General features: G+C 42.6%; 1 protein-coding gene across 1 annotated transcript in view; it reads left to right on the plus strand.

The window, feature by feature from the left end:
- The window catches only part of LOC307269082 (phosphatidylcholine:ceramide cholinephosphotransferase 2-like), a gene marked incomplete at its 3' end in the record, with an annotated part of 12,340 nt that extends 4,857 nt beyond the window's left edge, over positions 1-7,483 (plus strand). Inside the window, exons 2-7 of the mRNA XM_080051912.1 lie at positions 1-157; positions 1,020-1,137; positions 1,311-1,368; positions 3,264-3,359; positions 5,335-5,501; positions 7,310-7,483. The exon at positions 1-157 is cut by the window's left edge and continues 1,028 nt beyond it. Coding sequence (XP_079908038.1) covers positions 1-157; positions 1,020-1,137; positions 1,311-1,368; positions 3,264-3,359; positions 5,335-5,501; positions 7,310-7,483 — 770 coding nt within the window. The remainder of the gene's footprint in view (positions 158-1,019; positions 1,138-1,310; positions 1,369-3,263; positions 3,360-5,334; positions 5,502-7,309) is intronic.
- Positions 7,484-12,500: the final 5,017 nt, after the last annotated feature.

Below are 12,500 nucleotides of genomic sequence, written 5' to 3' on the forward strand. Positions count from 1 at the left end.
TGCACGAGCGAGTGCCGGATAAGTCGGTGAGCCCGCCGCTGCCCGATAAGTTCTTTGACTACGTGGCGAGGGTTCCCTGGGCGTTCACCGTCACCGAGGTCAACGGGCTGATACTCTGCGGGCTGTGGATGGTCCAGTGGATATTCCTCAAGCACAAGTAAGAGGGGCAAGGTTTATATTGAATTTTTTTTAATTTAATTTTTTGTTTATCAAAAAAAATTGTTTTAATTTTTTTTCTTCATATTTTTATTATTATTATTATTATTATTATTATTAAAATTATTATTTATTTATTATTTTTAGGGCCGTTGGTGGACTTTTTTATTTAATTTTTTTATATTTTTATTATATCTTTTAAATGTTATGATTTTTTAGTTTTTGTTATATATATATATATTTTTTTAAACATTTTATATATTTTTCTTCACTAGTATTCATTATTATTTAGGGCTGTTGAACAATTTTTTTTTTATCTGATTTATCAACAAACAAAAAAATCTCAAACTAGCAGTGTAAAACTATTCTTAAAACCATATTTTCCAACATTTAAAATTTTCACCGGGCTCATACTGTGTGGGCTATGGATGTCCAGTGGATATTCCTCAAGCACAAGTAAGAGGGACAAGGTTTATATTGAAATTTTTATTACATTTTTAGTGTATTTAAAAAAAAATATGTGAATTCTTTTTTTTTTTTTCTTATATTCTAAAAATTTTATAATTTTATTCATAACATTTCTTAATTTTCTTTTATTTATTTATTTATTTTTATAATAATTGTAATTTTTTTATTATTTAGGGCTGTCGAAGGATTTCATTCATTTTAAAGCGAATTTAATTTTTTTCTTTTTTTTAACTGATTTGATTTTAACATGTAGTAATTTTTTGATCACAAAATACAATTATTATTTTTATTTCAATTAAAAAAATATATTTTTGTTTATTTTATATATATTTAATTGTTTTTATTGTTCCAGACACACATATTAATTAGATTTTAATTGTATCTTCTTCTTGTAGATCAATAATCGCGCGTCGCTGTTTCTTCCTGATTGGGACTCTGTACATGTATCGTATGATCACCATGTACATCACCACTCTGCCTGTGCCAGGGAAACACTTTGTCTGTGCGCCTAAGGTCAGTACAGACAGACAGACAGACAGGCAGGCAGACAGACAGACAGACACAGACAGACAGACAGACAGACAGGCAGGCAGACAGACACTGAGAGACAGACAGACAGACAGACAGACAGACACACACACATTCACCTGTCTCCATCACCACTAAATATCTTGTTGTCTTTGCAGCTTTACGGAGATTCAACCGGTAAAATCTGGAGAATTCTAGCGCTCATCTGTGGAGGAGGTGAACACACACACTATGAAATGTTATATTATAATATCTTAGCATTATGGTTTCGCTTTTATTCGTCAAAAATACTATGTTCAGGTCTTAAAAATGCATTTTCATCATGTTTTTTAATAAGAAGATGTCTCATAAATCAGACAGTGAACAACATATGAACAAATCCTTCTGTAATAACCTTCAGAATAGTTCTGAGAATTATTATGGAAAGTTTAGTTGATGTAAGTGCTTTAGAAGTTGTAGATTTTTGGTTCAGAGTATTGAGAAGAAAAAACTAATGTTGAGATAATGTCCGTTAAAGATGGTTGTATAGGAGAAATATACAGACGCAAACAGACATGGTTTAGTCAAATAAACACCTGAATGTACATGTTGGACCTTTGATTTATACTAGTATGAAAGAAGACATGATATGGAAGAGAGAGAGAGAGGGAGAGGGAGAGAGAGAGAGAGATAGAGTATGAAAGAAGACATGTTATGGAAGATAAATAGAACAATGTCTAGCAACTGACCAGTGCCTTAACGCTTCCGCTTCCACTATAAAATCTCGAAAGATGAATTCAACATGCCTTCAAACAATGTTGAATAATTTGTTCACCATTAATGTGAGTTGAAAGTTGAATGGCACAATGAATGTATGACGTTTGCTGAACATTTGGATTATTGAATGGAGTTTGTAGGATGAAGTATGAATGAGTAGCGTGGATTTAAAGGTGCAGTGTGTAATATGACATCATCAAGAAAGTTCTACAAAGTTCTAGAATGCAACGCTCCCTGGGTAACCCCAACCCTTTAGAATAATGGGGGCGGGACCTGATAAGCCTTTGGCTTCTTCCGTCTCCCTTCGGACAACACAAAGTATGATGTATGAATATTTGCAAGAGAAAATTGTGTATTGTGTGGAATTGTCCGAAAGAATAATAAATAAATAAATAAATAATAACAGAAGCTACAGTGGCCTTCAAGGACAAGAACAATTCAAAATTTTAAACAATGCACCTGATGACATTCCAACTATGACACTTTCAAGATGGCGGCACTAGGCCTTGGTCCAAAATATGCAGAAATATGGACATATATGAGACCCTTTCTAAGGGGAAAAAAAAGAATTATAAAAAAAGAATTCAGCTATTATGCACTAAATTAAATGTACTTATGGATATTATAATTACTTTCTACAAAATCTGCTAGGAAATAAAACCCAGAATTCTACACACTACAGGTTTAAAGTTGTGTTAAAAACGTTTCATTGTTATTTCTTCCCCAGGTCATGCCTTCAAACAATGTTAAATAATTTGTTCACCATACATGTGATTTGAAAGTTGAATGGCACAATTAATATATGACGTTTGCTGAACATTTGGATTATTGAATGGAGTTTGCAAGGCAAGGCAAGTTTATTTATATAGCACAATTCAGACACAAGGCCACTCAAAGTGCTTTACAGGGGCAAGATTAGAATTCATAAAACACATGATAAAACATAATAAAAGAAGCAAATTAAAAAAAAAATGAAAACTCGATTTAAAAACATAATAAAAGAAGCAAATAAAATAAAAATTGCAGGTTAAAAAGGAAACAGAAAAGTCTTCAGACTCGATTTAAAAGAACTGAGAGTTGCAGCAGACCTCAAGTTTTCTGGGAGTTTGTTCCAGATATTTGGTGCATAAAAACTAAAAGCTGCTTCTCCTCGTTTAGTCCTAACTCTAGGGACTGTAAGTAGACCTGTCCCAGACGACCTAAGGGCTCTGGACGGGTCATAACTTATCAGCATATCACTAATGTATTTTGGCCCTTAACCATTTAGTGCTCACCATTTAGTGTAGGATGAAGTATGGATGAGTAGCGTGGATCTAAAGTTGTGTTAAACCGTTTCATCATTATTTCTCCCCCAGGTCTGTCTCTGACCGGCTCTCATCTGATGTGCGGAGACTTCCTGTACAGCGGACACACCGTCATGTTGACTCTGTCATATCTGTTCATCAAAGAGTGTTAGTGCACACACACACACACACACACACACACACACACACACTCACAGGCAGAGACACACACACACACACACACACACACACAGTATACACACACACACACACACACACACACACACACACACACACACACACACACAGGCAGAGACACACACACACAGGCAGAGACACACACACACACACACACACACACACACACACACACACACACACACACAGGCAGAGACACACACACACACACATACAGAGACACGCACAGACACACACAGACACACACACACACACACAGGCAGAGACACACACACACACACACACACACACACACACACACACACACACTGTATACAGAGACACACACGCACACACACACACACACACACACAGACACACACACACACACACACACACACACACACACTGTATACAGAGACACACACACACAGACACACACACAGACACACACACAGACAGACACACACACACAGGCATACAGAGACAGAGATACACACACACACCGTCATGTTGACTCTGTCATATCTGTTCATCAAAGAGTGTTAGTGCACACACACACACACACACACACACACAGACAGACACACAGACAGACACACACACACACACACACACACACACAGGCAGAGACAGACACACACACACACACACACACACACAGACAGACAGACACACAGACAGACACACACACACACACAGGCAGAGACAGACACACACACTCTGTCATGTCTGTTCATCAGAGTGTTAGTAAACTTTATTTATTGCAAAATATACTCACGGTTCTGCTGCTACTCGGATAATGCATGTTGATGTCTCTCTCTCTCCCTGTGTAGACTCTCCTAAGTGGCTGTGCTGGCTGCTCTCACAGACAGACAGACAGACAGACAGACAGACAGACATATTAAACCTGTCTCTCTCTCAGACTCCCCCAGGTGGCTGTGGTGGTACCAGTGGCTGTCTGTCTGTCTCTAAACCTGTCTCTCTCTCTGCCTGTCTCTCTCTCAGACAGACAGACAGACAGACAGACAGACAGACAGACAGACACATTAAACCTGTCTCTCTCTCTCAGACTCCCCCAGGTGGCTGTGGTGGTAACCTGTCTCTCTCTCTGCCTGTCTCTCTCTCTCAGACTCTCCCAGATGGCTGTGGTGGTACCAGTGGCTATGCTGTCTGTCTCTAAACCTGTCTCTCTCTCTGCCTGTCTCTCTCTCAGACTCTCCCAGATGGCTGTGGTGGTACCAGTGGCTGTCTGTCTGTCTCTAAACCTGTCTCTCTCTCTCTCTCTCTGCCTGTCTCTCTCTCAGACAGACAGACAGACACATTAAACCTGTCTCTCTCTCAGACTCCCCCAGGTGGCTGTGGTGGTACCAGTGGCTCTGCTGGCTCCTCTCACAGACAGACAGACAGACAGACAGACAGACAGACAGACAGACAGACATATTAAACCTGTCTCTCTCTCAGACTCTCCCAGGTGGCTGTGGTGGTACCAGTGGCTCTGCTGTCTGTCTCTCTCTCTGCCTGTCTCTCTCTCAGACAGACAGACAGACAGACAGACAGACAGACAGACAGACAGACATATTAAACCTGTCTCTCTCTCTCCCTGTATAGACTCCCCCAGGTGGCTGTGGTGGTACCAGTGGCTGTCTGTCTGTCTCTAAACCTGTCTCTCTCTCTGCCTGTCTCTCTCTCAGACTCCCCCAGGTGGCTGTGGTGGTACCAGTGGCTGTCTGTCTGTCTCTAAACCTGTCTCTCTCTCTGCCTGTCTCTCTCTCAGACAGACAGACAGACAGACATATTAAACCTGTCTCTCTCTCAGACTCCCCCAGGTGGCTGTGGTGGTAACCTGTCTCTCTCTCTGCCTGTCTCTCTCTCAGACTCCCCCAGGTGGCTGTGGTGGTACCAGTGGCTGTCTGTCTGTCTGTCTGTCTCTAAACCTGTCTCTCTCTGCCTGTCTCTCTCTCAGACTCCCCCAGATGGCTGTGGTGGTACCAGTGGCTCTGCTGGCTGCTGTCGGCGTCGGGCGTGTTGTGCATCCTGATCGCTCACGAGCATTACAGCATCGACGTGGTCATCGGTTACATAGCAACCACACGCACATTCTGGTGGTACCACACTATGGCTAACACACACGTGAGTACACACACACACACAGACAGACACACACACACACACACACGTGAGTACACACACAGACACAGACAGACACACACACACACAGACACACGTAAGTACACACACAGACACAGACAGACACACACACACACACACACGTGAGTACACACACACACACACGTGAGTACACACACACACGTAAGTACACACACACACACACGTGAGTACACACACACACGTGAGTACACACACATAGGGACACACACACACACACACGTAAGTACACACACACACACACACACACACACACACGTAAGTACACACACACACACACACACACACACGTAAGTACACACACACATAGAGGGACACACACACACATACACACACACACACACGTAAGAATAAAACACACACACACGTAAGTACAGACACACACAGACACACGTGAGTACACACACACACACACACACACACACGTAAGTACACACACACACACACACGTAAGTACACACACACACACACACGTAAGTACACACACACACACACGTGAGTACACACAGACAGACAGACAGACAGACAGACAGACAGACAGACAGACAGACAGACAGACATAGTATTTTTTTGAATAAAATAGATAAAAGCTGTATCCAAAAATCTGTTCTGTAAAAATATTGGACTCTATGTCTAAACGGACACCAGCCCCCTCGTGTGTGTGTGTGTGTGTGTGTGTGTGTGCGTGTGTGCGTGCGTGCGTGCGAGAGAGCCTATAGGCCTACAGTTGTTTATAAACAGGTATAAAAGTGTCATAAAAGTATGCCATTAATTTAGATGAATTAATCACAGAGCCTGTAATTAATTAGATACATTTTTTAAAGGCTTGACAGCCCTAGTTTAAAGAGATGCAAATGTGCTCATACTAAGTTAGATATCGCCAAGTTTCCATTCGTATTAAACATTTCTGAAAAACTTGTAATATAAAAAATAATAGTTGTCAGTAATCAACTGGAAAAGTTTCATGATAATCTGATGAATGAAGCCACATTTCTTCTCCCTGTATCTCTCCCTAGACTACTTTTTCCAGAACACACACACGCACACGCACGCAGACACTCACTCACTCGCTCGCTCACTCACTCACTCACTCCCTCACTCACACACACACTCCCCCCCCCTCTCTCACACGCACACTCACACACCCTCTCACACACGCACACTCCCCCCCTCTCACACACACACACACACTCCCCCCTCTCACACACACACACACACTCCCCCCTCTCACACACACACTCCCCCCCTCTCACACACACACTCCCCCCCTCTCACACACACTCCCCCCCTCTCACACACACACACTCTCCCCTCTCACACACACACTCCCCCCCTCACACACACACACTCCCCCCCTCTCACACACACTCCCCCCCCCTCACACACACACACTCCCCCCCTCTCACACACACTCCCCCCCTCTCACACACACACACTCTCCCCTCTCACACACACACTCCCCCCCTCACACACACACACTCCCCCCCTCTCACACACACTCCCCCCCCCTCACACACACACACTCCCCCCCTCTCACACACACTCCCCCCCCCTCACACACACACACTCCCCCCCTCTCACACACACTCCCCCCCCCTCACACACACACACTCCCCCCCTCTCACACACACTCCCCCCCTCTCACACACACACACACACTCTCCCTCACTCCCTCCAGTAATCTCTTGTTAATACTCATATACAGTATGTATTTCCTCCCCAGACACTGTGTGCGGCGCCTAATAACTTCCCCCCCTGTATTTCCTCCCCAGACCCTGCGTGCGGCGCCTAATAACTTCCTCTCCAGAACCTGGTGGAACCCGATATTCACCTTCCTCGAGCGAAACGTCCAAACTTTGGTTCCCGTCGAGTTCGCCTGGCCGATCGCCGTGCCGACAGCCTGCAGGCAGAGATACAGGATGGTGGAGGGAGGGAGGGATGAATAGAGAGAGAGAGGGAGAGAGAGAGGGGGGGGAGGGGAGGGAGAGAGAGAGAGAGAGAGAGAGAGAGGGTGGAGGGAGGGAGGGATGAATAGAGAGAGAGAGAGAGAGAGAGAGAGAGGGGGGGAGGGGAGGGGAGGGAGGGATGAATAGAGAGAGAGAGGGGGGGAGAGAGGGAGAGAGAGAGAGAGAGAGAGATCCATTTGTTTACAATCCCTTTTGAGAGAGAGAGAGGGAGAGAGAGAGCGTGAGATTACTCTAATTGTGTAAATAAACAAACAAAAAAATGCGACTATTTGACCGTCATGTTGGATTTTGACAACTGACTAAAATATATGTTTCTAGATTATTCATATTTGCCAAATTGCCACGTAACATCCCAGATACTAACTTCAGTTGGGTAAAGAGTATTGAGTCTATTTTGTTGTCTAATTTGTCATATCTGTCTGTCTGTGTGTCTGTCTGCCTGTGTCTCTCTCTGTCTGTCTCTCTGTCTGTCTGTCTGTGTGTGTGTCTGTCATGTCTGTGTGTCTGTCTACCTGTCTGTCTGTCTGTCATGTCTGTCTGTCTGTCATGTCTGTCTGTGTGTCTGTCTGTATTGTTTTATTTATAAGTTTAACTCAACATGTGCCAAGCTATTGGGATTCTAGAACTCACTGTATTTTTTTCTTGGTATTTTGGTTTAATTTTTTTCCTTTTTGGGGCGTCTGTGGTGAAGTGTGTAGGGCGGTTCGGTCGTCCACTGGGTTACAGGGTCGGTGGTTCGATCCCCCGTCTCCCCGCCACATGTCCAAGTGTCCCTGGGCAAAGAGACACTGAACCCTAAATGTCTCCTGATAGTTAGCTTGCACCCTGCGTGGTAGCTGCTGCTGCTATCGGTGAATGAATGTGTGTGTGAATGGGTGAATGTGAACAAAACAATGTAAAGTGCTTTGGGTCTGTGAAAAACCAGAGAAAAGAGCTTTATAAGTGGAGTCCATTTACCATTTAATTGAAAGTATATATATTTGTTTTGTTGTAAAATGATTGTTGGAACAATGGCGGCCTCTAAACTTCAGCTGGTTTCGTTTCAGTGAAGACGATCGCTCTGTAAATATTAAGATACTTTTATAAAAACCTTTTCTTGATGTCTTGTGTTTGTGTTTTTGTGTCCTAGTCCCACACACACACACACACTCACGCACACACACACACACACACACACACTCACTCACTCACTCACTCACTCACTCACTCACTCACTCACACCCCTACACACACACACACACACCCCTACACACACACACACACACACAGAAAAGTAAAACATATACAGCTCCGGAAAAAAACTGAAGAGACCAGTCTGGATTGTTCTCAAATCTTCATCTCTACATTTACTTAATGCTCTTAATGACAAAAAATGTATTTGGAATTTGGTAGGCACGTTGTCAGTAGTTATTATAAAAGTTTAGAGGATTTTCCTTTTGTTAATAAAGCTGAAATTTCAAGTTTTTTTCTTTATGGAGGAGAATTATTATTTTTTTTTTAAAGTCCACTTTTTCAGACCACATCAAATAGCTCACATTAACAGTCTCAACAAGATGCCTTATTTTAAAATGAGTAGGTTTTTACTTTAAAGCCCTACTTCACCGGTTGGAATATGAAGGTGTATTGAACTCTGAGATCCTATTTAGTATAAATGTGCAAATTTTTTTTTAAATCGGTTCATCCTAGCCTGAGAAAAGGCAGAAAGAGTGTTTGATGGTCTCACTGTCTAAACCTACAGTTTCCTTCTTGTGACATCACAGTAAGGGTTAGGATTAACAGGACAGCTGGGCCAAGGGAAGAAAAACCTCATTCATTATACTATAATAGTGATTTTATAATGATAGAACGCCGGTTCTGTATGGGTGAAGTATTCCTTTAATGTTTGTAGCGAGGTTATTATTTATTCTCCCACCGGTAGATGGCGCTAAAGCATCAAGACGGTGTTTGCAAAGCGCCAAAGAAAACAATACAGAAGAAGGACGGAGCTGCCCTTTTGTTATTGTTTCTCGTCGGACCTATTTCCCTTAGTGCACCAAACCCGGAACTACTCCGCATGCGCTTAGGTTTACCTACTCTATTCTGCTGTAAACATTGCAAATAGTCCAAATTAAACATGTTTTACTTTGTGAAAAGAGACAGCGGTGGATCAGAAACCCTAGCGGGCTTTGGGGACACCTTAGGCGGGGTGACTAACCCCTCTAAAGGCCTGGATAACCTCTCTAAAGCGGAGATAATACGGGGAATAGTGAGGGAGAAGTTGAGCACCGCAGCGCAGGAGATTCTAGCGGTGGTCGAGAGGACCGTGGCCGTGTTTGAGGAGGAGGCGGCCGGCTACAGGAGCGAGATCTCCCGCCAGAAGAACCAGCTGGAGGCGCTGCTACAACCAAGGGTCAACCTGGACAGGAGAGGTGAGTGTGTGTGTGTGTGTGTGTCTCTCTCCCTCTCTCTGTCTGTCTCTCTCTCTCTCTCTCTCTCTCTCTCTGTCTGTCTGCCTCTCTGTCTGTCTGTCTGCCTCTCTCTGTGTCTGTCTTGTCTGTCTGTCTGTCTGTCTCTGTCTCTCTCTCTCTGTGTCTCTCTCTCACTCTCTCTCTCTCTCTCTCTCTCTGTGTCTCTCAAATTCAAATTCAAATTCAAAATTGGCTTTATTGGCATGACAGTTTTTTAAAAAACAATATTGCCAAAGCAAACATCAGATAACAAATAATTCGAACAAATATTCAGACAATACACAATGTGTCAAAATAAAACAATATACAATATGAACGATATATATATCTGTATGAATATTATATTGTGTGTGTGTGTGTGCGTGCGTGCGTGCGTGCGTGCGTGTGTGAGTGAGACCTGGTGTATTATGTCCTAATTTTGTGGCAAGCCGAAATAAACTGTCCTGCAAGGACGGAGCTCTCTTTATGCTCTCCCATAACTAATCTAAATTGCTCTTCAGGGGAGCTTCTAAAATTTTGGTGTATTTGGCCGAATCTGTTAAAATATATTTCTCTAACATTTTTAAATTTGGGGCAGTGCAGGAGGAAGTGCTGCTCTGTCTCGACAGCAGCTTCTCCACACTGCTGGCACAGCCGCTGCTCTTTGGGCAGCCATGTTTTCTTATACCTGCCTGTCTCGATGGCCAGGCTGTGAGCGCTCAGTCTGTACTTTGTCAACATCACTCTGTGTCTAATATCAGTCACTGTGGTCAGGTAGGGGGCCACAGTGTACTGTCTGTTTAGGGCCAGATAACACTGCATTTTGCTCTGTGTTTGTGTTTTAGTGTTCCAATGGGTGAGGTAGGTTTGTTTCTGATGTGTTATAATTTGGTTGAGTCTAATTGATATGTTCTCAGGCTGGTCCTGAGGCAGAGCAGAGGGGGAACCTGTCTGTGGACAGAGCCTCAGGACCAGCTGAGTGAGGGGACTCCTGTTCATCTCTTGGCTTTGCAGGGCTTTGTGCTGGAAGGAGTGGGGGTCACTTTGTTTTAGGTGTAGCCAATATTTAATTGATCTTTTTTGGATTTTTAGTAGTAGTGGATATTGGCCTAATTCAGCTCTGCAGGCATTGTTGGTGGTTGTCCTGTGTACCTGCAGAATGCTTTTACAAAATTCGGTGTTTGCAATTTCAATTGGATGTTTTTCCCATTGGTCAAAAAGTTGGTTTGTTTGTGGGCCCCACACTTCACTTCCATAGAGCAGGATGGGTTCAATAATTGCTTGGAGTAGTTTGAGCCAAATTAGAATTGGAATCTGAATGTAAATTTGTCTTTTGATTGCATAAAAAGCCCTGCGTGCTTTCTCTCTCAGTTCATTGACTGCTGGGTTGAAACTTCCAGTGGAACTTATTTTCAGGCCTAAATAGTTATATTCTAAACAGTTTTCTATTGTATGTGTTCCTATTGTGAAGTGCATTGTGTTTCCCAGACATCTGGATCTTTTCTGGAATATCATTGTTTTTGTTTTCTTAATGTTAACTGCCAGGGCCCAGGTCTGACAGTAACGGTCTAGTAGGTCTAGACTCTGTTGAAGTCCTTCTTTTGTGGGACTCAACAGGATTAAATCATCTGCGTAAAGCAGGAATTTGATCTCGGTGTTGTGGAGAATGAGACCAGGCACTGTGGACTGCTCCAGAATGGAAGCCAGCTCATTGATGTAAATGTTGAACAGTGCAGGTGATAGACAGCAGCCTTGTCTCACTCCCCGCTCCTGAGAAATAAAGTCTGTTCTCTTGTGCCCAATCTTGATGCCGCACATGTTGTTTGTGTACATTGATTTTATAATGTCATATGCTTTACCCCCTACACCGCTTTGAAGAAGTTTATAAAGTAATCCAATGTGCCAGATTGAGTCGAATGCTTTTCTGAAATCAATGAAACAAGCAAATATTTTGGTTTTGTTTTGGTTGACATATTTGTCTACTAGGGTGTGTAGGGTGTAAATATGATCTGATGTGCGGTGATTTGGTATGAATCCAATTTGACTTTTGCTCAGGACATTGTGTTTCGTAAGGAAGTCTATGAGTCTCGAATTAATAATGCTACAGAAAACCTTCCCCAGGTTACTGTTCACACAAATGCCTCTGTAATTATCAGGGTCAGATTTATTTCCACTTTTAAAAATTGGTGTGATGAGACCACGATTCCAGATGTCTGGGAAGTAACCTACACTCAAGATCAAGTTAAATAATTTTAGAATAGCCAATTTGAATTTTCTACTGCTGTGTTTTAACATCTCGTTTAGGATGCCGTCAATTCCACTTGATTTATTTGGCTTGAGTTTGTTACATTTTTCTTCCACTTCTTTTTCTGTGATGAGTATATCTAAAGGGTTCTGGGAGTCTTTGATGGCCAATTCTAATTTGTTAAAGTTTTCTATAATTTGAGTTTGCTCTGAGTCTGATTTGATGGGAATGTTGCTGTAAAGGTTTTTAAAGTGATTGATCCAAATTTCTCCATCTTGTATAGCTAGTACGTTGGGTTTGGTTTTGTTTAGCTTTTTCCAATTTT

This window comes from Ammodytes marinus (genome assembly GCF_949987685.1).
Source record: "Ammodytes marinus genome assembly, chromosome: 23".
In the NCBI taxonomy this organism is placed as follows: Eukaryota; Metazoa; Chordata; class Actinopteri; order Uranoscopiformes; family Ammodytidae; genus Ammodytes; species Ammodytes marinus.